The sequence below is a fragment of the Callorhinchus milii genome, unplaced genomic scaffold (assembly GCF_018977255.1).
Source record: "Callorhinchus milii isolate IMCB2004 unplaced genomic scaffold, IMCB_Cmil_1.0 Scaffold1, whole genome shotgun sequence".
Taxonomy (NCBI): Eukaryota; Metazoa; Chordata; class Chondrichthyes; order Chimaeriformes; family Callorhinchidae; genus Callorhinchus; species Callorhinchus milii.
The window spans coordinates 15955875-15983518 of record NW_024704742.1 but is presented as its reverse complement, the minus strand read 5'-3'; the positions used below and the strand labels follow the sequence as shown (position 1 = coordinate 15983518).

General features: G+C 41.1%; 1 protein-coding gene across 2 annotated transcripts in view; it reads right to left on the bottom strand.

Moving 5' to 3' along the window:
* cpz (carboxypeptidase Z) overlaps positions 1-27546 on the bottom strand; it is a 30317-nt gene extending 2771 nt beyond the window's left edge. The window contains exons 1-10 of one of the 2 annotated variants that reach the window (XM_007891475.2): positions 27495-27546; positions 16133-16162; positions 12412-12786; positions 11301-11504; positions 9884-10080; positions 7048-7209; positions 5887-6045; positions 5663-5798; positions 2952-3091; positions 766-865 (exon numbers count right to left, since the gene is read on the bottom strand). In XM_007891475.2, the coding sequence (XP_007889666.1) occupies positions 766-865; positions 2952-3091; positions 5663-5798; positions 5887-6045; positions 7048-7209; positions 9884-10080; positions 11301-11504; positions 12412-12730 (1417 nt within the window). In that variant the 5' untranslated portion in view covers positions 12731-12786; positions 16133-16162; positions 27495-27546. Of the gene's footprint in view, positions 1-765; positions 866-2951; positions 3092-5662; positions 5799-5886; positions 6046-7047; positions 7210-9883; positions 10081-11300; positions 11505-12411; positions 12787-16132; positions 16163-27276; positions 27468-27494 lie in introns of those variants that run through there. The other variant, XM_007891474.2, reaches the window with a different exon arrangement.
* Positions 27547-27644: the final 98 nt, after the last annotated feature.

Sequence of the window (27644 nt, the reverse complement as noted above, 5' to 3'; positions counted from 1 at the left end):
TCGGGCGAGAATGGGGGAGCTGGAGTCATGGAGTTTGGTGCGGGACAGGACATCGGCTGCAGAGTACTGGATTATCTGCAGCCTGTGGAGGGAGGAGTTGGGAAGGCCGACAAACAGGGCACTTGCATAGTCAACCCTGGAGGCGATGAAGGCATGAACAAGAGTTTCAGCGGCCTGAGGGGTGAGGTAGTGCCGGAGTTGGGCGATGTTACTGAGGGAAGGGAAGGCAAAGCGGGTCATGGCTTGGATGTGGAGAAGACAGTTGAGGGTCGAACAAGACACCTGGGTTCCTGACTGGCTTGGTGAGTTGAAGTGTGCAACCATAGAGGTTGATGCTGCCAGAGCCTGAGGTGCAGAGGCTCTGGTGCGAGCCAATCAGGAGGGTCTCAGTCTTGTTCACATTCAACTATATGAAATTTGCCCTCATCCAGGACTTGATATCCAACAGCGAAAAAGACAAGGAAAGAGTTCAATTTTCTACTTTCCGATAATTACCACTAGTGAATATTAACACATCACCAGTCCCAATTTAATATGATTTATGCAAAGTGTGAGTTATGTCAAACGTGCATGGAATATAAACTCTTGAACTGGACTTGGGCAGATGTACGACTTAGGTGTTTGTAGGATTTATACAGATCAGCCTTGTGCGAATTTTATTGTCACTACACTTTTGATGAAATTCTATTTTCTAAAGTTTTGTTTTACTCTATTGAGTTTCATGCCATTTTTAAAACCGTTTCCAGGTTCTTCGTTCCAGTTTACCTGAAAAGATGTCATGCCGGATTCCTCTCACTGAAATCCGTGCCCCTTGAATCCCTCGTCCACCTTCATCCCTCACAATTCCTTTTATTCCACGGTGTACCTGGAAAAGGAACATACAGTTCTGATTTGGTATCAGCTGTTAATGTGTTACACAACTATGGAATTCAGTGTTTTATCAGAAAACTTAAAATGAGGTATCCTCTGCGAAGTGGTTAGCGCTCACCTTGCTAGTGAGAGTCTCTGGGTTCGATTCCCGGCAGGGCAAAACTTTAGGCAAGTTGCCTTACGCCACACATCTTTGTTTGCCTAGCAATAAGTGGTCACTTTCCGGGAGTAATAATCCCTCAAAAAATGTGGTCACTTAATCCACGACTGTATATGAGACACTGTATGCAATTGGCTGTCATGTTTCACCCACAAAATACACAGTCAATCCACTGTACAGTATATTCTGTGAAGCACTTTGAGACGTCTCAACGACTTGGTAAGGCGCTATATCAAATGCAAGGATTATTATTATTTATTATTATTATCTAATATTTTAACAATACAGTGTAGAATAAATATTTAGGGAAACGTGAGATAATTTTCTCTCCCAAATCAAAACATATGCATAATGTAACACACCAGCAGACTATCACTAAAAAAAATTTGACATAGCATCTAATATCTAGTGATTTCTAATGGGATTCTTTAATAAGCAAACTGAGCAAGGCTCCTCTGGTAACCGGAACTGCATACTGTGTTCCATGCCAAGCAACTGTTGCCACAACATAAAATACTACCCTGACCCTAAAGACAATTCAGAGGAGAGCAATAAGTATTATTAGAGGGAGGGATGAGCTGGAGGATTAATTAATAAATTAGTGCTCGTCAATTTTGAAAAGAAATATCTGAGGCTACCTTTTATTGATATATAGATAGTCACGTTTCCATGCATCAATTATTCTCTTGTTCACTTATTCACATCAGGCTCTGATGTGAAAGTGAATATGGGGCTGCAATACTGACAGTAGAAGTCCAGTTGTGCTTGAATTTGCAATTTGCCTGTACAGCAGGAAGCTGGCAGCAGGAAGGAAGTGCTTTAGCCCTAACAGTTTTGTTATTGTGAAATTATTAAAAGTATTTTTAAAAATCCATAATCGAGAACAGTTCACTATTTATGTATGTGGATCTCATTGTTTAATGTACTTTTACAACAAAATGTTCTAATAATAATAATCCTTGCATTTGATATAGCGCTTTTCATGTCTTCGAGACATCTCAAGAACAGAATATACTGTAAAGTGAATTGACTGTATATTTGTGGGCGAAATGCAGCAGCCAATTGCGCACAGCAGTGTCCCGCAAACAATCGTGAATTGAAGTGACCAATTTATTGTGTTTTTTTATTGAGGGATTATTATTAGGTGTGTGGAGTAAGGAAACTTGCCCAAAGTTTCGTTCTGCCGGGTATCGAACCTCGGTCTGTTGCTTGAGAGGTGAGTGCTCTAACCACTGAGCTACAGAACTCCACTCCAGTTCTACAACTCAATCTTTTTTAAATGTGTAAAACATCTAGAGTAATTCCACTCACAAATAGTTGTATCTTCTCAACATCTATTATCTCAACTACTCATTTGCATAACCATCAGCCATGGATTAATATTTCCCATTTTGGAGGCAAAGTGACAATGTACCTCCTGATGGAAGAAGTTTTGGGCTGTCACTTTAGCCAATTTGCATTTTGTACAATGTCCAATCATCTACACTGTTTTGTTATCCACAAAGGTGTTAGTCCCAATTATTGTGAATAATTAGCTCTCTATTGTATATAAAATGCTAAATTGTGAATGTAAAACAGAACTGTCATTTTATATAACCTCCTGGAGGACTGTGATATTTTGCGCATCTCAGCACTGGCATTCCAACATACAAACAGTATAAATGTCAGCCAAGTATGAGGAGACAAGCGAGCTCCAGCCAGGTGTGAGCAGGCAGTAGGGCTTCAGGCAAGCCTTCATTCAACCTAAGCTTATTAGGTTGACTAATGGCCTGACACCATGAAATCATTCTTTGCCTAGTTAGTACTTTGATAATGACACAATAGCAGCATTATAATTCATCTCAGAGCTTTTACTTACAGAAGCCTTATTTCAGATTTCTTAACTGATAGACTAATTAAATTATGAAAGAAAGCAATGTACCAATTCCATATATGTCAGCAGTGCCTCTTTGTTTTCTTGCCAGGCTGGATAGAGATCATCACTAACAGGAAACTTCTCACACCCTATTTCCAATGTTATTCCAAAACAGTTTGTGTGTAGGTAAGTAAAATCGTCCATTCCTGAAATGATATAATAGATGTTACAAGATTTGTTTTTGTGTGAAGTTAGTTTATATAACAAGTAAATGGTTACGTGAGACTCTTTTATGGCAACATGCTTGCAGTTGCCAAGGTTGCAAATAAACCTTTTTCTATCTAAAGCATAGAAATTCAGTTCTCATTGCGAATAATCAGGCTTTTTTTAACTGCGTGTTTGCAGACAATCGCTGCACTTTGCAGTATATCCTGTGAAGAGCTTTGAGACATCCTGTCAACATGAAAGGCATTATATCAAATGTAAGGATTATTATTGTAAGGTGCAAAGAAATTTTGCACTTCCAGTTTGTGCTCAATTAGCTGATTTGAGATAGGGTATCAATAGGGGTGTTACAATTAATTTCAGAACCCTTGGGTTAGTGAAAGGAAAATCAGTCAGTGTTGATGTCAGAGGCCCCTGCTGGAAAGTGTGCATGAGTGGATAGCAGGTGAGGACATAATTGGCAAAACCCCCTGAGTTTCAATCGCCTGCCAATATTTGCTGTCAAGGCTCCCACAACAAGAATGGACATTTGGGCACAGAACCAGAGAGCAGACAGGCATCCTTTAACTTTATGGGTAGTCAAATAATCAAACGATTTCAAGGAGGGTAGTTGGAAAAACTGGAGGACAAGAATTGGCAGCTTAAGGGGAAACAAGTTATAACATAACATGTAGGAGCAGGAGTAGGCCATTCGGCCCTTCGAGCCTGCCCCATCATTCAATCATGGCTGATCTTCTAATCTAACACCAGCTAATAACCTGACCCTGCCTTCTCCCCATATCCCTTAATCCCTTTTGCAATAAGAAATCTATCTATCTCGCTAGCTAGTGTGTGCTTAATAAGGTAACATATCAACAATAGGGATAAAACAACATAGAGAAAAAATAAGCCCAAAGTTGTGAAATTTGAGGGACAATATTTTATTACCTAAAGCTTCAGCATTGCAATTAACATTTAAGAAAATTGGATTTCTGATTATTCAATCATTCTGCCCAGGCAATATGACAAGGATCTGTTTTTATCACAAATTCCAAAATAGAATGGTACTAGCGAGTGTTGGGAACCAGAAACTTCCAACAACAACAAATTACACTTGTAATAATAATATAATAATAATCCTTGCATTTGATATAGCGGTTTTCACATCTTCTCGATGTCTCAAAGCGCTTCACAGAGTAGACTGTAAGTGAATTGACCGTATATTTGTAGGAGAAACACAGCAGCCAATTGTGCACAGCAGTGACGCACAAACAGTCGTGGATTGAAATAACCAATCTATTATTGTTTTTTTCAGGGATTATTATCAGCTGTGTGGAGTAAGGAAATTTACCAAAGGTTTTACCATGCCGGGAATCTAACCCAGATCTCAAAGCGAGTGCTCTAACCACTGAGCTACAGGACTGCACTGAGTATAGTACCCTTCACATCAAAAAGACGTCCCAGGGCACTGGACAGGCAGAGTTTTTTGGACCTGAGCTGGGAGTTGCCTTATATAAGTGAGGGTTCAAACTAATGGCAGCTAACAGCATAAGGTCAACGGCAATGGCACTGAAAATCAGCCGGCAGCTCTCATGCAGTGTAAAGTTCTGAGATATCCTCTCGATGTAAATTGTATTTATATATTGCACTGTTCTTACAATGTGCATCCTAATCTATTAATGCTAATTTCACAACAGAATTTTCATGATGAGGACACAGAATGTCAGCATTGATTACCTCTCTAAGAAGCAGCATTATATTGAAGAGCATTAATAATGGGTTCCTTGAATAAAGGGGAAACTGCAACCTAGCTGATGCCTGGAATTGGCTAATGTTCTAGTTGAGTGATGATATGTCATCTTGTGGTAGGAAGACTTCAGACTGAACCTTTTGCAAATTTCTCAGGACAGATCTAGCTGTCATTCTCTCTGTGGCAAGGAGTGAAGGTAAGAAGAATCTCTACATTGACGCCTTTAAATTTAACATCAATACAAAAAAGACAAAAGGAAAGATTAAGAGGATTTCATTTGCACTCATTTGCATTTGGCTCCATCAAAATGATGGCTGAGGCTGAATCTATAATAGTTTTTGGAAAGGTATTTGATATAAAATATCATTTGATATAAAATGATAATAATCGATCAAAAATGGCTTCCTGTGCTGTAAAATCCTTTGAATCTAATATTATGGATTATGATATTTCTTAACAAAGTTTATCATTTCAGGTTAACTCCCCTGCCCAATGGGGGAGGTGGGGGGGGGGGGGGGAGGGGAGTCGAAGATTGGCCCGCAGGCTGCCAGTTGGACCCTGATCCAGACAAACTCAGCATTGGTTGGCTTAAGTAGAGTGGACGTGTGAAACAGCTGTCCCACAGGAACAATTGGAAGCAGATTACATCAGCAATTTCAAAGGGGAATTAGATAACAATTTGGCAAAGGATTCAATTGAGGTGTTTGACGGGTAGAAAAGCGTCAGGGAAACTATTATTTTTCAGAACTGCAGAATATCATTAGAAGTGAGGCAATGAAAATGTGTATCTAATTTTGCTTAAGTCCATGTAATGGTGATGTACCTCCAGAAAAGCTGTACCACTGTGCTCCGTTTATGATGCCTCCTTTGTCACCAAAGTTTCCTCCACATCTGTACTCCGATGGGTCTGACATACGAGGATGTGCATCAGCATATGTTCTAGCCAATATCTTGAACATCTGGAATTATAAATACGACACTGAACTTGTTTCCATTCAGCTTGTTTTTAATTTCCAAAACACATGTCACATGTAGTAAGCAATATACCTTTTCATCCGGTGTTGGAGAGAAAAACTTATTTTCACTTGGATGCCTTGATAAGTCAAAAGGATAACTTGCTACTAAATCTCCACCATGCAAGCTTGCAGACAGAACAAAAGGAATTTTCTTCATCCATTTTATAACGGCCCTCGTTTCAGGTGCAGTCTACAATTGAAGTATAAAAAGGAATCATTGTGATTTAAAATAAAATCAGTGTTTTACATAAAATACATATATCATTTGTAATACATAATTTTACCCTTTTTTGATTTAACATAATTTGCTATTTTTTATACCAATGAGTAAAGGTGTAAAATATTGCATTTATTCAGGCTTCTTGTTGTATCAGTTTGTTTAGGTGCATGATAAATAGCAACCAACTTCTTTTTATTTTCAGTTGACAAGTCGAGGAACATTCTAAGCTCCCTGTCTGGCCAATTCCTCTCCTTTTTGACCATAGCACAAAAACAAACACTAAGATTGGAGTAATAGAGCTATTCAAATGCCAAGAGTAGCTTAATCCTACAGAAATAAATTAACCTTGCTTTTTTTTAATATTCAGTAAACGGTGCACTTCACTATTTTATTACAAGTGATTTTAAGGAGGAAAATAGATTCTAGTCCACCTTCAATGTAATGAGTAAAATAATATTATAACTAGTGATCTTGAAACATTAAAAAAAATGTAATGCCTATTGAATAATATTGCTTGAAGTTATTCCTAATAGGCCTGTAGCGGTTAGAGCACTCGCCTCGCAAGTGAGAGACCGGGGTTTGATTCCCAGTAGGGCAAAATGTTGGGCAAGTTTCCTTACTCATCTTTCCTTACACACATCTCTGTTTACCTAGCAGTAAGAAGAAACCTGGTTGTTAGTCGATTGGTGAATCGCTTTTCTGGGGGTAATAATTCCTTCAAAAAAAATATAATAAATTGGTCACTCAATCCACGACTGTTTGTGGGACACTACTGTGTGCAATTGGCTGCCACATTTTGCCCACAAAATGTACAGTCAATTCACTGAACAGTATTATTCTGTGAAGCACTTTGAGATATTTTGAAGACATGATAAGGCGTTATATCAAATGCAAGGATTATTATTTATTAGGCAGGAAACATGTTAACAAAACAGGCCACAATACAATAGATATCATGTTAACAGTTCATACCTTACCGTTCCAGTAAGACCTTGGAATTGGGATATGGTCAACCCGGCCTCCTCTTCTCCTTCTTTCTCGATAAAATATTGATGTGAGGTCTGGAAAATTTCTATTCAAGTCGAGGCTTTGAGCATTAACCCGTCCATTTGCCCATCCATTGTAGCCGGGACCCTGCATTATAGGTGAAATGAACTCTATCAGGTATCTTCACACAAACAAGCATTACTGACAGTGCAGGCCATAGAAGAGGCAATGCAGAGCAGAGCTGTAAGTATGATACCCAATGGCAGAGCAATGACCAACTATTAGAAATGTTAGGACTCTTCAGCCTTGAAAAGATTTCTCAGAGGGGTCTTCACAAAGATTTACAAAGGATGTACAGCTGAATGGAAACAGGCCACTCAACCCAACCAGTTCATGCCTGTGTTTATACTCTGCATGAGTCTCCACCGATTCCTTACTGTCTCCCATAGCCCTCTAATCACCTGTCCCTCACTTGAAGGTCTTGCTTCCTCTTGAATACTTCTATATTATTTGGTCCAACCATCGCTTCAAGCAGCAAGTTCCACAATGTCACTACCCTCTGCGTGAAGTAGTTCCTCCTAAATTCTCTTTTAGATCCCCTTATACTTGTATTACCAGCTCCCCAACCAGTGAAAAGAGTCTAATTATGCTAACCTTATCAAACCCTCTATTCGGTACCCTCTTAAATTTCTCATCTCTAGCAAAAAAGGCCTAATCTATTCAGTCTATCCTGATAGCATTAAGTGTCAGCCTTGGTATCACCTTAGTAGCCTTATAGAGATATACTGTATAGGATTTTAAATAAAATTGAGAAAATAAGCCCAAAACAATACTTTCAGATATAGTAGGAGAGCATAACAAGAGGGTACAGATTTAGGATAGAAAAGTGCAATTTCAAGACAGACACCAGGAATTTATTTTTTAAAACAAGAAAGTAATTAATGACTAGAACAGTTTACCAGGAAGCGGTTTTAGGACCAGAATTCTGACAAAAAGCTTAATTCTGTGGTGGGAAGATGATAAGGACTGGATAAGATCAAATAGGTTGAAGGACCTTCTTTATCTGAATCATTATGATCTTATGACAATGGGTAATAAGTTGAACTATGACTTCAAAATGGGTGAAATTGGTTTGATTTGTATTAGTTTACTGAATACCTGAAGCAACAAAATTCTGATACTGTGGGTATGGATGCACCTGTGCTTTGAAGTTTAATGGTGACACCAATACGAAAGCATGAAATGAGAAAAGACAGTTCAATCTATCCCATTCTTTCCATACACTACGTATAACCTACCAAATCACAAATTGCAACTGCCCCTTCAATTTTTTACAGGAAACTACTCTGCAAAGCCGATCTCCAACCAAGTAAAATCACTAGATTGTTTCCCTGATTCCTGGTTGCAGCTGTACAAAAATTATTGTTTCTGGTGGTATATTTGTTCATCTTAGTTGCACACTGTCCTCATCATTTCCAATATTGTTCCCAGCCAATTATTCCCAGCTGAAAGTGCAAATTAACAGCATCAGCAGATTTTTCTAGAAATCCACCTTCTTGTAGGGACAAAAAAATCCTCTGATCTCCAGTCTTGCTTCGACGAGTTGGTTAATTTTGATTCTTGGAAGATCACAGATAAGCACTCAACCAACACAATCTCTGTGGGACTAATAAGTGTGTTAGACTACACCTCCCATTTCCTGATCTAAAGCCATTTCTGTATCAATGATTCGCCTCATCGCTCTGATGACTTGGCCCTATCAGTCTACTATTCAGCTTTCTATTGCCCACAAATGAGGACATAGGTTTAGAGTTGTAAATGGCAGATTGAGAAAGTTCTGCTTTACTCAGAGGGTAATCAATAGGTTGCCAGGAAAGGTGGTTGGTCCAGCCAGGTCACTGGACTCATTTAAAAAGCTGCTTGATGCTGTGATGAGGGGATGGCAGGGTCAGTGTTCTGGAAGGATGAGATTGGATGGGCCAATTGACCTTCTTCATCCAAACCAATCTTGTGGTTTTGTGAAAACCAACCTACAAAAACACTTTTCAGTCAGTAAAAAAAATCTATTTTGAAAGTGAGGACTTCCAAATGGACTGTAGGAGCAAGGAGATAGAAGGTTTCAAAGGTAAAATTAGTAATAAGTATAGGATAGGAAAAATAATTTTTTGTTAAGAAAGTCAACCCAACATATCAGCACCATTTTTAAAATGTTTTTTTTTATGGATTTATTTGCAGTAATTTAGTGTAATATAGTAATGAAGCTATCTTATTGTACAATGGCTTTATTTTAATTTTATTTATATGTCTAATATTTTTATAGTACTACAGTATGTGATTTGAAAGCCAAATGAACTAAGATATCCATCCACAAAAGAGACATGGTAGATCCACTGGTCCTTTAAAGGTTAATAGTCCTTTGCTTATGGGGTAAGTCAATTAGCCTGTATATTTCTCCAGCCAAATTCCAGGCTGTCAAATCCCCGTGATATCTTTTACTTTGTAGATGTGTGGAAAGCAACTTCAGGGTTGATTTGGCCACCTGGAAATTGACCAGTTTTTAGTGCAGGAAGTGGGTTAGTTAGCTCTGGAAGCTAAATCCACAGTCCATCCAGTGAATTTGCGCCCTACCAAGGTATAGTCTAACAAAGTTGTATGTATTAACAACGACAACAACTTGCATTTATATAGAGCCCCTCACACAGGGTAGCATCCCAGAGCGCTTGACAGTGGGGGAGCACGACTCCAAGATGGGGGGGGAGACGAAAGTGACTGTAGGCATGGTCGAATAGGAAGGTCTTCAGAGAACCAGAGAAATAATTACCTCTTCAGCTGCAAATTCATAGCCATCAGGATTCATAGAAGGGAGAAGGTGAATTCTGGTTGTGTTCACTAAAGCCTGAATCCTTTGGTTTCCATTTAAGTACTCGGAGCACAGATACTGTGCAAGATAAATCAACAATTCTCTTCCCAATGCTTCATTACCATGCATGTTTGCGATATATTTAAACTCTGGCTCAACTGTGGGAAAAAAAAGATAGATAACGTTTTAAATAAAAACATTCCTTAATAATTCTTTCACTTGACTTTTTTTGGTTAGCCGGGTGAGTCGGACACACGCGGAAACCTTTCACTGTGCTCAAGAGCATCCAAACCAGATCAAAAGTTCCATACATCCTATCTATACTTGGGAATTCCTGTGTTTTGAAATGGAATGTGCACTCTCTCCCTGGAGGGATGCATCCTGCTTACTTAATTCTAGGGAGTATTAGGTGCAGACTGACAAGAGCCAAGCTTGGGATCCCAAGTGTGGGTTGGGGTACTACTGGAGTATAACCAGCTAAAACAAATTAGCTTACCATTGAAAAGGCAAGCTTTCTGATACTTATCCAGCTAGGACCAATCTTCCTGTCAGGCAGGACTGGTTTGCAGGGCTAACAGGAGCCGAGAGGGAAAAATCACGGCTGTCATCAGTAGTGCCCTGGAGTACTGCAGACCCGCCGGGCTCAGGAACCGACTTCCAGAGACCACCACACAAGACTGACTCAATTTTAACATTGAGTTGCCAAGCTGGGTCACCTTGGAAACCGAATCAGCTCCGAAGAGACTCAGCTTACCTTAGCCCCCCACATTCCCCCGCTCCCCATGAGGATGGTCACTAGATGCATTGGTTTATAGCATCTTATCACATGGTTGAAATGTCTCAAAGTGCTTCACAGAATTTTTACTGTGAAGTGTAGTGACTGTATTTGTAGGTGAATGTGGTAGACAATGTTCCACAAACAACCATGAAGTAAATAACCAGTTTTATAATAATAATCCTTGCATTTGATATAGCGTCGTCAAGACGTCTCAAAGCGCTTCACAGAATATACTGTAAAGTGAATTGACTGCGTATTTTGTGGGCGAAACACCCTTTATCTGGAGGATTGTTGGCTAGGACAATGGGAGAAGCTCCCTTCTCTTTTTGCACAAGAATGATATAAAAAGTATTTATTTCATTTACTTTTATTTCTGATAGTTTTAAATTATTCTACATGTTTATATGCAGCACAGCCTATTTCGTACCTATCACTATTATCAATGTAACTTTCAAATACTGAATCTTTGAAGGCCCTGATATGACAACAACTTGCATTTACATAGAGCCATTTAGATAAATTGTGTCTTGGAGTGCTGCTCAAAGTGGGTGAGAAGAGAATGGGGAATAAAATAGAAAGATGAATGAGCACAATACTTACGCAATTCATGTTCCCCCGGATTATCTGAAAACTCAATTACATAAATATCTTTGCCTTCAAAACTGCGACCAATGGTGTACAGTGTTGAGATATGTGAGCAAACGGATGCTGTTCGTTTCAATAATTTTGTCATATCAACATAGCTGTGGTGTATAAACTGTAGCAAGGTAAAAGGTGCTTCTGCTTCATCTGTTGTGATCATTTCTGTCAAATAAGAGGAATGACATTGAGATTGTCTATTAAGATCCATGCATAACATTCATGTTCTCTTGGTAAAATAAACAGGCAATTTGCAGACTTGTCAGAGGCAGACATCAAAGGCTCAAATTAAACTGTCAATTCAGGCAAAAAAGTAAAGCAAAAACAACTCTATTCATTTGGCAGCCAATTCGATGTGGGTACTTTTAGTTTCCAGTCTGTGTCTCTTTTAGACCCATACATGCTAAATAAACTCAGACTCTGTAGAGTTTGGTCAACACCAGATGAAGTGTCTCGGGAAGAGGTCACCAACCTTTGTGGTTGACCAACAAAATAATTTTTCTTTTTTGAATTTTTCTTCATTTATGGCGGCACCTTTGGTATTATGTATTATGGCTCGGTAGCTACTGGAACTTTAGCACGTGCTTGCTTGGACTGGTGCAGGTATTCTTGACCCTCCAAGTTTCCTTCCAATGCTGTTTCATAATGCCTCCTGCTGGCTCAATCATGAAGTTAGCCCTTGCCCTTTGATGGTCAATTAATGTACTGGATGTGTAAAATACAAGCGGGGAGTAATTTCACCTGGCTCTAGATTTATACAGAACTTTGTGCACACAGAATGTGGCAAATTGTTGAATTTGTCGTAACATTGAAATGGTTTTTCAATAAAAGAACATACAGAAGACCAGCTTCAAAATTAAGGCTATATTAAGATTTTGACAAATTCTTGATGTCCTAAAATGCTAAGAAAATAAGAGTAAATCTCGACTCCGGTATAATTTTACCCCAGCGTTAGGAAATAGACCTTAACTTAAGTCAAAATGTGAAAACCATTCCGTTTACACTATTATCTCTCCTGTTAAATTTAGGTTACTCTGTATAGCGTTCTACTTTCAACAAATTAAAGTCTTACCTCTTTCTCTTCCTAAAGGGTCATAACAACCCTCTTCTTCACTGACAAAAAAGCGATCGCAGTCCATGAAATATGGCCATGCCATATGTATCATCTCAAATGCATGCTGGCAGTCTTTTTTAACTGCTTCACAAACATATCGACAAGGCTTCAGAATCACGTTCTTCTCACAACGTGGCACTAAGATGGAACAACCCAGTAGCTCGAGGTCAGGGCTGCACTCTCCATTTAGTAAGTTGTTCAAAACACTTATAAGAACATACTCAGCACTTAACTCAGTCTCTTCTCTTGTTTTCTGACCAATCAAGTTAGGAAACATAGTCTTCACATAAGGCAGACTATCACAGTAACCCAAATGACTGGTAACACACTGTGCTGTGAAAACAGAAAATAAAATAGGTTACTTCAATTATTCTTTCAATGCTCTACATAACATGTACGAAGGAACCCAGATGCAGTGCCCTTCAACATAGCCCTTATATTACGACACCACTTTGGATCTGTGCTAACTTGGTTATCAGCACTGAATAACCAGTTTCCCAAGGCAATAAATGGCCAACATCAGGGTCACCAGGTCACCACTGCATTTATTTCCTGCGTGTTGCACATACACAGTATATTAAGGAAGCACTGCCGACAACCCTTTCTGTGTATATATAGCATGCAACAACAACAAGATTCCATTTACAGAGTGCCTTTCACGTTGGGAGGACGTCCCAAGGCGTGGTACAGTTGGGTCAGGACCCGAGCAGGGGGGAAATGGTCAGGCTGAGGGGAGAGAAGGGAGGGAGCGAGGAGGGGGTAGAGAGTCGAGAGGGGAGCTGAAGGCACGGTCAAAGAGAAAGGTCTTGAGACCGCCTTGAAGGAGGAAAGGGAGGAGGCAAGGTGAAGGCACTGGGGGATGGAGTTCCAGAGCCTAGGGGCTGAGAGGCTGAAGGCCTGGCCACCGATGGTAGGGTGGTTGGGGCAGGGGATGTGGAGCAGACCGGAGCCAGAGGAACGGAGGGTACGGGCAGGTAGGTAGGGGGATAGTAGGTCAGAGAGGTAAGAGGGAGCAAGGCCGTGAATAGCCTTGTAGGTGAGGATGAGGATCTTGAATTCGATCCTCTGGGGGATGGGGAGCCAGTGGAGGCGAGCGAGGGTGGGAGTGATGTGGTCCCGAAGCCTGGTGCGGGACAGTACATGAGCTGCAGAGTTCTGAATGACCTGCAGCTTGTGGAGGGAGGTGCCAGGAAGGCCGGTGAGGAGAGAGTTCCCATAGTCCAGCCTTGAGGTGATAAAGGCGTGGACCAGAATTTCAGCAGCGTGAGGGGTGAGGTAGTGCCATAGTCTGGCGATATTCCGGAGGTGATGGAAGGCGGTGCCAGTTGTGGCGTGGATATGAGGGAGAAAGGACAGCTCAGGGTCGAACAGAACACCGAGGTTCCTGACTGGCTTTGAGAGGTGGAGAGTGCAGCCTTGGATGCTGATGCTGTCAGCGCCAGAGGTGCGGAGGCGTTGACGTGAGCCAATCAGGAGGGCCTCAGTTTTACGCACGTTGAGCTGAAGAAAGTTGTCTCTCGTCCAGGACTCGATGGTTGACAGGCAGCTGTCAGGACATCGGTGGTCGTGGAGTTGAGGGTAGAGGAGGAAAGGTAGAGTTGGGTGTCATCCGCATACATGTGGAAGTTAACCCCATGTCTGCGGATGATGTCACCAAGGGGGAGCATATAGAGGGTGAAGAGGAGGGGACTGAGGACAGAGCCCTGAGGGACACCGCACGAGACAGTGCGGGGGCTGGAGGAAAAGCCGTTCATGGAAACAAAGTGAAGACGGTGGGAGAGGTACGACCTAAACCACTCAAGGACAGGGCCTTGAAGGTTGAGGTGGGAGGACAAGCGGTAGAGGAGGATAGCGTGGTTGACCGTATCGAATGCTGTTGATAGGTCGAGGAGGACGAGGAGGCAGAGGGAGCCCTGGTCGCAGATGGTCAGGATGTCATTGGTGATCTTGACCAGGGCAGTTTCTGTGCTATGGGCAGCACGGAAACCCGACTGAAGGGGTTCGAATAATGAATGGGTGGAGAGGAAAGAGCGCAGCTGGGAGGCGACAACTCGTTCAAGGACCTTGGACAGGAAGGGAAGGTTGGAGACGGGCCGGTAGCTTGATAGCTGCGACGCATCAAGGGAATTGAGCCAGTCAATGTCATTGACTGGAGGTGGACAGCGCTCCCAGCATACCATTAGTCCATAGTATGACCACGCTATAACCAAAGTGCTTTATACTGGGGGTCTGAGAGTAACTGTTAAGGCTCTGCTTTTAAATGGATAGTACAGAGATGAAGCCAAATCTGCGACAGAATTCAAAGCAAGTTATGCATTTGTTTAATTTACTTAGATAAGCTAATTTACAGTTTTGTTTGTTTACAAATTGAGACTATCTTCATCGCCGAGAAGGGAAAAGACTTAAAGATGCAGGATTTCCATGCATTTTTATATCATTAGGTATTGCTAACGCAACAGTAGTTCAGTTTTTATCATTGCACCTTGAGATGGTTTGCAAGCAATGTTTTTTTTAAGAGAAAGCAAACACACTTGTTTTAATGCAAGCCCTGTGTACTTTAATATGTACTAATAATTGGGAGAATTATGTTGGTCGGAAGATTTTAATGCATTGCCTATGGCTCAAACTTTCAATGGACTTCCATTAGGTTAGTGATTAAAGCTAACTATCAGAAAGTATGTTCAGATAATTTTCTTGGCTCCAGCCATCTGAGTGGATGGTTGGCTGACATTGTTATAAAACTTCAAGCTTTTGGTAACAAGCCCAGTTCAATATTCTCCATTTGCAAATTGGTTTGGTCAACATAGTTGATTCATAGTGTGTTGCTACACTTCATATAACAATCAGCCGCTGAAAATAAAATGCATTCTTTAGATTACAAGTTAATTCCATTACATCACTCTGCTGTGGGGAAGAAGTAATGGAACACAGCAATAAATGATGCCAACAGAAAATGTAACGGAAAATGATGACAACATAAAATCAACATATAAAAAACTGGTGAATTATCATGATGCAAATAGTCTGAATACAAGATGAACTTCTTTAAGATAAATAATAGAGGCTGAACTATTTAGACAGCAAACAATTAAGAGTCCAGCATTTATATGTACACATGAATTGAGTTTGACAAGCAACCCTCCAGTGGATGTTGATTACCATCTGCAAGTATTTCTAGAAACACTAGGAAGGGTGGTTCAAGCTGGGACATTGGAAACATTTACGAAATAGCATCATAGGAAGAGGATAAGGGGACGTCCTCTGAAAGGATGAGATCAAATTGTCTGAAACAGTTTCTTCCTCCTTTTCTCTCTTTGACTTGATGTGTGAATCTGACCTTGGCAGGAGAGTCACGATTTACATCATTGTTCAATTAAATTAAGTTTTAATACATATTCCAAACTGCAAACCTACTGACATAAAAGTGCTGTAATTTTGTCTTAAAAAATTAAAGATTATGCAAGATTTTGAAAAAAGTGTAAAACTGCCTAAATTCACTTTTAATTTTGAAGCTGGATTCCTGCCTTTCTTAAAAAGAACCAACTTTCAAATGAGGAGTAAATTTTTTTTTTTTACAATTCCACATGATCTTAATTTTTTAAGACCAAGTTGTCTTACAGGCTAAAACTGGCTGGGATTCAGGCCTAAGAAGTGGGAAATTGAATGCTTCCAGCTTTACCTTTCTCTTCATCTTTAACCTGACATCGTCCTGAAAGAAAAAATACACAATTCATTGATGAAGAAAAGTGTTAATGAAGTGCCAACCAAGTGTTAATCAACACAAGTAACACAATATTGAACACCACAAATTGATAACCTTAATGTTTCACATAGTCACGTGTGTCTAATAACATCACAGTTTCTGTTATCCGTGAGTTGTTGATGCATCTGTGACAACCCGCCATTCCCAGGAGCAACCAATTCCAATCCCTAAAATCTGATTCACATAGAATATGTTAGCTAATTCTGCAAAAATAATCCAATAAAAAATACCTGTAACACGAGTCAAGCCTATTAGATAATGAACAAAACATCCAATGTAGCATTCAATCATCTAGTGATTGACTCTTGCAATGAGAACCAAGTTCTTGTTCTGATGAGTGAAAGTTTTCTACTGCATCTGATTTTATTGTTTGAATAATTATGAATATTCATCATAATAATTAGAGAATATCATCATAAATAACAAATAAGAGGTTCTGCAGTACAGAAAAGCATGTATACTTGGAAGGCAATTCCAAGAATCCAATCCAAAGATTCAGTTACTATCAATAATCATAATAACTGGGAGTGTTGCTTTAGCAGATTGTGAATGTAACCTGAACCCTAAGACTGGATTGCTGACTTCAGTTTCCTTCCAAGTATGTGTTATGATTTGTACACAAAGGAGATGACATGGCCAGCTGTGGGATTCGATATATTTCACAAGCGAAAATGATGAGATTAATTACTATTGAGTTATAGTCAGCAGATCCAATTGCTAATATTCCACTCTGCTTCGTGAATTTGTCCATGAGCACTTACAAAAAAATCAACTACGATCAGAATGGGTTAGAACTCTAAACCCTTGGCTCAAATTCAACCTGTGTAGTTCAGATGGAATTTTCCTCTGCTTGTTGGCTATGAGAGTAATTATGATAATCCTTGCATTTACTACAGTATATCAAAAGAGCTCATGAAGTCTCAGCTCAGGTCCTATAAACATCAATTCACAGCAGTTCACAGTTCCCTTAAATTGCCAACTTCATGCAGAAGGACCAGAGGATGGCTAGTGTTGTGAACTTGGAAAGTAGTGGGCTATTCAGAGGAAACTTGAAATTTCCTCTCTGTATCAAAATAGCCATTTAAATGTTGAGAGACTTGCTGTTCAGCAGTAGGAAAAGCCAAGCCCCCATCCCCTCCCCACACACAATGTGATTAGTATAAAAATCTCAAAAAAAGTTTTAAAAGTACATTAACCTAGTTAGTACAGTAACAAAATATGGCATTTGTACACATTTTAAGGCAAAATCTATCATGGTTGATAACACATTCTGTGTTAATCAGCACAGGTAACACAGTATTAAACGCCATAAATTTTGCCCCTGATATTTTAATCAGTCACGTGTGTGAGAACACTGAAGGTCATCCAAAACTCTGCAGCTCGTGTACTCTCACGCACCAGGCTTCCATCACTCCCACCCTTGCCCGACTCCACTGGCTCCCCATCCCCCAGAGGATCAAGTTCAAGATCCTCGTCCTCACCTTTAAGTTCCCTCCGTTCAGCGGGCTTCGGCCGGCTCCATGTCTCCCGCCCAACCCACCCATTGGTGGCTGGACTTTCAGCCTCTCTGCCCCCACACTCTGGAACTTCATCCCACGGTCCCTTCCCCTCGCTTCCTCCCTTGCCTCCTTCAAGGCTGGTCTCAAGACCCTTCTCTTCGACTGTGCCTTTGGTCTCCCTCCCACCTCTCCGCCTTCCCTCACCCCTACACCACCCCCCCTCCATGCTCGGGCCCCGACAACTAACTGTTCAGTGCTTTGGATTGTCCTCCCGACGTGAAAGGCGCTCTATAAATGTAATTTTGCTGTTGTTTTTTCATTTTCTTTAGAATTAGAAATGCAATTGACAAACATTCAAATGGAAACTGTATTGACTGAAATATTAAGGTAGGTGGTCTGTGAAGCATTTTCAACTGGAAGACATCTTGTATAAACATAGATAAAATGCGATAGGTTTATCATGTCACAAATTGAGTTTACTCCTAAGATGTTTTGTTATGTTTGCACTTTGACAAAGAATGACAAAAAATAATGTATTTGCACTAAAGATAATACTTGGTATCGCAAACATTGAACAAAAATCTCAATGCATGTGTCTGACCTCACTTATCTGAAAGTCATAAGAAATCCATCTTTTTTAAATACAATTATGCTTACCAAGGTAAGTCAATAATTGTGCATGTAACATTTTAAATGGGACTGAAAAATAAATCCAGAACAATGTATTCAGATGCACCAAGTCAGTAGAATACAAAAACATATGTTCAGGTTTACAAAGACAATTTCAGGACAAACACTAGGAAATATTTCTTTACTCAGAGGGTAATTAATGACAGAAACAAAAAACAGCTTGATACGATGATTGGAAGATGGTAGAGTAGATGTCCCCAGAAGGATGAGATCAAACGGGTCGAAGGGACTTCATGCAAACCAATCTTGTGATCTTGAGAAATGCAGCATTTTCTATTTGATTACTTCAATAGCAGCAGCAGAAAATATAGCTAGATGAAAATCTGGCTGTTTCTAACCTTCCCACGCGAGCGATCCCATTGCCGCATTAAGTACACTTGCCCACATATCAGCTCAATGTTTCTTACCCATTAACTTAAAAATTATAATTATAATTGTGCAGGATTTTGAAAAATTCTTAAATTTAGTCTAGTTTTGCAATTTGGTTTTCTGTAGTTCTTAAAAATACTCTAGAATAAACAGATCCAAATTAAGTTTTAGTCAACAGACAGAGCCACTGTTCCAACTGTACCCAGAGGTGCAATCAATGTTTTCATATAAAAATGTTCTGAAATTGTCTGAACCTCAATCATGATAAAGGGTCTCATACTGTTTCACAGGTTGATAGCAATGAATGATTTGCATGAATGAATAAATGAATGACTCAATCAATGAATGAATGCCAAGTGCGAGGAGGTCATGGACTTCCTTTCATCCAAAATACATAACATCCAGGCAGCCTCATCCTCCTGGCTCTTGTCACCCACCACCACCTCTCCGTCCCCTTCACCCTCCCCATCATCAGCTTCTATCACGACCCCCATCCTACATTCGTTACTCCCCAACTCTCCTTCCTCCCTCTCACCCACCATCACCTCAATGAAACCCACCACCTGCTGCCTTGAACCCCTCCCCACCAATTGCTGGTCACCCAGCTCCCCCTCCTCTGCCCACAATGGCTGATGTCATCTCCTCTGGATCAGTCCCTGCCCCCCTCAAAACTGCTGTCATCACCCCCCTCCTCAAAAAATCTTCCCTGCATCACTCAAACCCCAGCCACTACTGCTCTATTTCTAACCTGCCCTTCCTCCAAAAGTCCTAGAACGAGTTGTTGCCAATCAACTCTGCGCACACCTCTCCTCCCACTCCCTCTTCAAACCCCTCCAGTCCGGTTTCTGCCCTGGCCACAGTACAGAGACTGCGCTTGTGAAAGTCTCAAATTGCATCCTCTCTCCCTGTGACGAGGGCTCCATCTGCCTCCTTGTCCTCCTGGACCTCTCCGCCGCTTTCGACACAGTCGATCACGCTTCCCTCCTCCACTGCCTTTCCATCGTTATCCACCTCAGTGGACCGGACTCACCTGGTTCGAGTTCTACCTCACGAACTGCCAGTAGTAGATCTGCACAAACGGCTTCTCCTCTCGCTCTCACCCGGTTACTTGCGGGGTATCCCAAGGATCTATCCTTGGCCCCCTCCTCTTTCTGTTCTATATGCTCCTTCTTGGGGATATCATCTGCAGACATGGGGTACACTTCCACATGTATGCAGACGACACCCAACTCTATTTTTCCACCTCACATTGCGACCCCCAGTCCCCCGATGTTCTGTCAGCCTGCCTGTCAGACATCAGGAGCTGGATGAGAGCGAATTTCCTTCAGCTGAATGTTGACAAGGAGGAAGCCATACTCTTTGGCTCTCGTCAACATCTAAAATCACATGGTTCTCACCTCCTCCACCTACCCGACCTCCCCCTAAAACTCTCCGAACCCAAATGCAACCTAGGCATCAGGTTCGACCCCCAATTATCCTTCCTCCCCCACATCCGGTTCCTCACCGGGACCGCTTTCTTCCCACTCCATCGCATCGCTCGTCTCCGCCAATACCTCACTCCAAAAGCCGCTGAAACACAGGTCGATGCCTTTGCCACCTCTCGGCTGGACTATTCAAATGCCTTCCTCACCAGTCTCCCCTCCACTACCATTCACAAAATCCAGATCATCCAAAACTCTGCCGCCTGCATTCTTACCCGCAACAAACTCCGCTCCCCGATCACCTTGCAAGACTGCACTGGCTGCCTGTCCCAGAGAGGATCGACTTCAAGATCCTCACTCTTGTCTTCAAACCCCTCCACTCCTCTTCACCCCCCTACCTCTCTAACCTCCTCTCTCCTCACAACAGTGCCCGTTGCCTTTGCTCCACCGGGTCTGGCCTCCTCCTTGTCCCCCGAATCATCCACTCGACCCTCGGCGGTCGTGTCTTCAGCCATTACATCCCGAGGCTCTGGAACTCCCTTCTTCACTCCCTTCACCTTGCCCCCTCTCTTATTTTATTGTCTCAGCTGAAGACCTTTCATTTTGACCGCGCCTTTGGTCACCTTCCTTCCCCTCCCTCTGGCTCGGCCCCGGGATCCTTTGCTGTGAAGCGCTCTGAGATGCCGTCCATCGTGGAGAGCACTATATAAAGCCAAGTTCTTGTTGTCGTTGTTGTTGCTATGTATTTCTAGCAACTTCTCTTTTTATTCAAATTCCTATCATTCTCCTGTTTTTCTCTTTAGACCATCGTCCATCTACATTGATAAACACCAACACTTTGAAAGTTCAGATAAATGAGTCCCATTAAAAAAAGTGGGCTCCCTTCTTGAATTCTCTCAATGGGTTGAAAAATGACATATTTCATGAAATATCACATTTTTCACCCCATTACATGATGTAGAGGCAAACAGGAAGCCATAACCTTAAATTTCACCTAGTCCTAGCCCATAACGCCATTTTGTCTTAAAATTTTACATTAAGCAGGATTGTGGAAACTCTTCAATTCAGTCTTATAATGTTGTTTTAAGAATTATGGAAAATCAATTTCCAAATTAAGACTAAATTAATTTTTTTCCACATATCTGTGCGATCTTAAATTTTAAGTCAAAATTATGTTACAGTCTAAGACAAGGTGGACTTCAGGCTTGAAATCTCTCCTTTGTGTAAAAGATTCAGGACCTGAATATCATAATAATCATGGTCATTAGGTATAACCCTTCATCTATTTATTTTAAATACAAAGTATAGCAAGCGTTAACTTTGAGGCTGCACCCAATTTTAGAAATCTGCCATACCTTTAAAATCAATATTCACAGATTTTCATCACACATATCTAGTTTTAATATGATGAAAGTCAATTGATTCACCAGGGCAACTTTAGAGATTGATATTACTGAAGTCACTCAGGTAACCTGATATACTGTATAGGCTGTGACTGAGGAGAAAGGGAGAAAAATATGTTAATTTTGTCACACCATTATGTGATGTAGCAGTAACTCATTATGATATAACATTTTGCAAAATATCTGATTGATCCATCAAGTCAAATAATTCTACAGGCCATGTATAATCTATGTAAATCTGGACCTATATATTTATCATTATTAATAACGATAAAATAATAATCTTTCCATTTAATATAGCATCTTTCATGTTAAAGCATTTTGCAGGATTTATTGTAAAATGTAGTGACTATGTATTTTTGTAGACAAATGTGGCAGCAAAATTGCACACAGCAATGTCCCACAAACAATAATCTCTATTTTCTCATATCGCTTGTTAATCTTGAACTTCATCTTCTAGTTTTGCACTCACAATCTAACTCAAATATTCTGCTTATATCTGTGTCATCTCTGCCAGTCAGGATTTGAAAGACCTAGATCATCTACACTCAATCTTCTTTTCTCCAAAAGACGTTTAACTGTGTAAGCTTCTCTTCACAGTTTACAGATCCAAGTCCTGGAATTGTGCTTACATTAATATTTTTCTTGTGCCCAAAATTCCATACAATATTCCAAATGTTGCCACTTTGCATTTTTCAAGAAGTTTTAGTTCACTTGTATTTAGAATGGTACAAGCAGAAAACAAGCAATGCAGATTATATATGTTTTTGTCCAAGGACTCACTTGCTCTGGTATTCAATGAGACACAGGAGAGCTCATTCTCTGTGCCAATTTGTGAGTACACAGAATCTGTCATTTTAGTTCATGTAAACCCTATTGGGATAACATGTAAGTGTTGCAACAAGCATAATACCAAACAGCTGTTATATCGGACTCCAGACCATAAAACAACACAGATGAGAAGAAAATAGCTCTCAGATAAATATTGGCAGAGTATCATCATAACATCTTTGACACTTATCTCAACAAGCATTCAAGAAGTTTTTGTTTGTGTGTGAGCATGTGTTTTTTGCAACAAACATCAATTTTCCCAAAGAGAAAACCCCATTACTATATTTCTTGTGAATACAGATTGAGCAACTCCCTTCTCTTCGACTGAAGAACCTTAATAATAAACTAGACAATAGTATAAACCGAACTAACACAATGATAGAAACTCACAGAACTAATACTACGTTTCCGAAAGGCCCAACACACTACGTGGCTGAGGTGACTGGGTAAGAAATTTGCTTTGGACATTTACGAAAGTGTATTTTGGGAGTTGATTACAGCCTTTGTGTATCCAAGCTGAAGATGATGGTGAATTATTTCAGTTATTTTGTAAAAGCTTACTGTACTTAAATGCTGTCACTGTGCCATTGGATGTACCATTCCTCCAGCTACATAAGATCAACGTTTGGATGAAACAAATTTTACCCTGTGGAAGATCTCTAGTCACAATAGTCACAATCCCTCCCTGAGAGACTCACTAGTTGAGGGATTACCCTTACACATGACGTAATATCTGTATGAAAGAAACTCCATAAGAAAAAACAATCATCAGCATTTGGTTCCAGTCTTCCTGATCAGGTTGCACAAGCTAGAAAAAGTCAACCTGCTTTCTGAATATACAGTATTGCTATACAGGTTAACTCATCACTAACGCTGAGGAAGTTCAGCTGGTAGAAGTAAAGCAGCTCCCATTGAGTCCATTACTGTCTATTAAATTTGACGCCACATGTTCATCACTTGCTACTGATAAACTACATAACTCTTCAATCTGGTGGTCAATCTACGAGTAGATAGGTTCAATATATGATTGGCTGGTTAACTACAATAACAACAACAACTTCCATTTATATAGAGACCCTCACCCAGGATAGCGTCCCAGAGCACTTGCCATGCACCAGCCATGCACACTGGTCATTCTGGCTTCTTCTGTAACTTATAATAATTACAATAAACACAATATTCTTTGCATTTGCCTATAACACTAAAACATCTCAAAACACTTTACAGGGTAATTACTATCATACTATTGCTAAGGTAATTACTGTCATTTTGGCAGGCATGAGAGCACTGAAGTATATCCAATGAATGTGATAATGGGGGTAAATTTGCAAAATTTCATCTCTCAAACCTGTTATGAAATGTCACAAATTTACCATTAATTTGTACTTTCAGTTTCAAAGGATACCAGAGTGCCCAATTTTGTACAGCCAATGCAATCTGTCCAGCAAGATTGGGTGTCGTTAATTAATGCTTTTCCTTCCCAGGTCAGTTAAAAAGACATTACATTAGTTTTCTGTCTGCTAATCCAGGCTGAAGTTTGATTTATTTCATTATCAGTAGCAATAGCACACATTGTACCTCTCTTGAGAAGCTGTCTATTTTTATACTTGTATGTATCTGTCATCATGACTCATTGATGCCAAACAAGATAATCCTTCCATACACAAATTCACTGTAGAGCCTCCTAGATTTGTTAGTTGGAATCAAATATAACTGTACTTACAAAGGATAAATTAACTATCATATGGTGCCCATGTGATTTTCATCTTTCCCTGAGTACAACTGAAATCTGAATGATATCTGTAAAGTATGTTACACTGTTTGCTTATTGTGATAACCTCCCCCCCTGACCTCTGTAACCACTTGTAACCCTTAATAATCCCTCCAAAACCAAAAACAATAATAAATTGGTCATTTTCAATCTACGACTGTTTGTGGGACATTGCTGTGTGCAATTGGCTGCCGCGTTCGCCCACAAATATACAGTCAATTCACTTTACAGTGTGTTCTGTGAAGCGCTTTGGGACGTCCTCCTGACGTGAAAAGCGCTATATCAAATGCAAGGATTATTATTATTATTACAGATGAATCATTACAGATCATTGTGTACTTCAATAACATAAATTCTGCAGAGTAACCTATCTGCAGCATCTTTCCTCAGGATGAATAATGCCAGCCATTACTCAATTATACAGAACATGCTTTTCTCTCTGAGAAACAGGAGAAAAATATATCGGGTCACAAGGGGGTGCTCTCCTAAAGCTTATGGTTAAAGCAGATTGTTGGGTGAAGAACACAGCTGGCCAAAGGCGTGCAGTGGCTGAATGTTAACATTATGTCCCCAGATGGAATGCTGACAGTACCCATTTTTGTAATGTACACATTTCAAAATTACTTTGGTCGATTCCACAGTTCTTTTTATTATGTATATTGTGTAAGTTCAGAACGCTGGTGCTTTCTGGAATCATTTATTTAATTTATTTCTTGGATTTCCTAAAAAAAGTGTACTGCAAAGGGACACTAGGTGGAAGCAGAGACAACTGTTAGTTTGTTAGCAAATGGAAACTGTAAATGAGCCAATTTAAAAATTGCATTACATTTCAGAATGAAAGCCTCCAAAATCCAAAAGGAATCTAAGAGGAGTATGTGTTTCAGTTTAACTTGAACACATTGTGCACTGGCATTGTTGTTACATTCCTTTAAATCTAACTCATTCTCTTTGATCAGAACAGAAGAGAAACATGAAACTAGTGCTGAAAGGTGAAGCACATAATTTGCACCGAATGGTTGATCCTCAGCAAATATGCGATTGTATGTTTAGTAGGCATGTAAACAACTGTTTCCTTAGACCAACTGTTAAGTTAATTGTGCCATTGTAACACTGACCCACAGAGACTACAATTCTTATTTAGTCTTGCTTATTTTGCAAACGCGTTAAATCCTCTATTTGGAAGACAATTATAGTTTAAGAGGTTCGTTGGAAACAGCAAAATAAATCAATAAATGAACGCGTGACGAAACAGATCTTGAAGGTGGGGAAGTTGGAAGCAATTCCCAGGGGGAACTTTATTATTTGGGCAGCTCTCTGAGTATCCAGTAACAGATGTACTGAGGAATGCCATGCCAGGAATTAAAATAATTTTGTAGCCCAAAGTCGATCAAATACTTGCCCAAAAATGGCCCAATATTATGCGTCACCTGCAAAGGGTAGCAGAGTAGCTGATTTAGCTTAATGCTTTTGAAACTGTATGAGAAGAGGGTCTTCAGGGGAGCAGGAGACAACAACATTTTACAGGTTTAAATAAAAAATGTAGAAGTTAGTCACCTGCCTAAAGCCATCATTTTCACTGGCAGAGCAACAAAAAACTCACACAATTGGGTGTAGACCCGCCCGTTCTGGCCACATTGCAAGGGCTGCCTGGTATGGGGATGTGGCTGGCTGGAGTTCGATTCTGATCAGCCAGATATCCAAACCAAACTGAGAGTCCTGTAGCTCAGTGGTTAGAGCACTCGGTTTGCAAGTGAGAGACCTGAGTTCAATCTCTGGCAGGTCAGGGCAAAACCTCGGGCAAGTTTCCTTACTCCACACAGAGCCTAATAATAATCCCTCCAAAACCAAAAACAATAATAAATTGGTCATTTTCAATCTACGACTGTTTGTGGGACATTGCTGTGCGCAATTGGCTGCCGCGTTCGCCCACAAATATACAGTCAATTCACTTTACAGTGTGTTCTGTGAAGCGCTTTGGGACGTCCTCCCGACATGAAAAGCGCTATATCAAATGCGAGGATTATTATTATTATTATTATTTCCACGCGCGCATCCCACCTACACATGGAAATCCCAGAGATGGATTGTTGGGATGGAATGCGCTCTCTCTCTCTCTCTCCCTGGAGGGACAAATCCTGTTTACCTAATTCGGGAAACCATTAGGCGCAGGTTGGTGAGAGCCAAGGCTTGTGGACTCCAGAGTGTGAGTCGGGGTAACTGCTGGAGTCTAAGCAGTTAACACCACATTGTTTGCCATCCATCTGACTGGAGGATCACAGGAGAGGGGATGTGGATAACACTGTATGAGCAGCTCTGCTGACTCGGGGGTACACACACACACACACACACACTGACAAGAGGGGACTCATTTGATTTATAAATCGTGGGCTTTTTTTTCCCAACACACAGACACACACTCTGCTCTCCTGGTGGGTAACATCTATGGCTTTTCTTAAGCAGATTCCCTCAAGTAACGCGATTGCCTTTGGGAGCCCTCCGCCCTGAGCAGAAGTGCGATCCCAAATCACCAAATCTGACCTCAGAATAGAACTTTTTCGCCGCTCGACTTCACTTTTTTTTTGGGGGGGTGGGGGTGGGGGGTGGGGGTGGGGGGGGGACTTTCACTCACCCCCCGGTCTGCGTACGAAGCCACAGGGATGATGCATCAACATTTATTTTATTATTTCCCCCCCAAAAAAAAAAGTTTGGTATATTGCTAAATCCATTACGCTCCACACAACGGGCACTTTGCATCTCAGATCGCTTTGCCCCCAATACATTTGCGGTTTTTTTTTAAAAAAAACAAAATAAAAGTTTGCAAACTTTTAAATGCAATCTATAACGACCGCAGATGAGAAGACCCCCGAGAGGGTGGAGGGCGATACGAGAAGATACTCAGTATCAAAACACCTGGAAGTCTCCACCGAGTATCGAGCATCTTTGTGTGGAATTAATGCAGTGTGATAGCCTTTGCCTGTGGCTGTCCCGGCGTTAAGTGAGGGTCCGGGCACAGGGTCCATCAGCATATTGCGGTGTTAAAAGTGCAACGCGCAACCGGAGCTGTGCTCCCGCTTACCTAACGCCCGGTCCCCGGGCTCACAGCGCGGGGCGCCCTGCGCTGCGGTGACGAGAACCAAATGCAGGAGAAACGCCACCGGGTCCATGGCTCCGGGTTCGTGCCGCTCCGCTCTCGCTCTCTGGTGCTGCACCGCAGGTCCCTATTATACCGGCGCTCAGTTGCGAAAGGAAAAACGGCGCACATTTTAGGAGAAACACGTCCGAATATCATATTACCGTATTGCCACGTGGAGGTTCAGCCCCGAAATCCCAAACTGCACGGAATTCGCGGTCGCCCCCCCCCCCCCCCCCTCCCCCTCCCTCCTCCCCCTCCCCTCCCCCTCCCCTCACCCCCTCCCCCCTCCTCCCCCTCACCCCCTCCCCGCC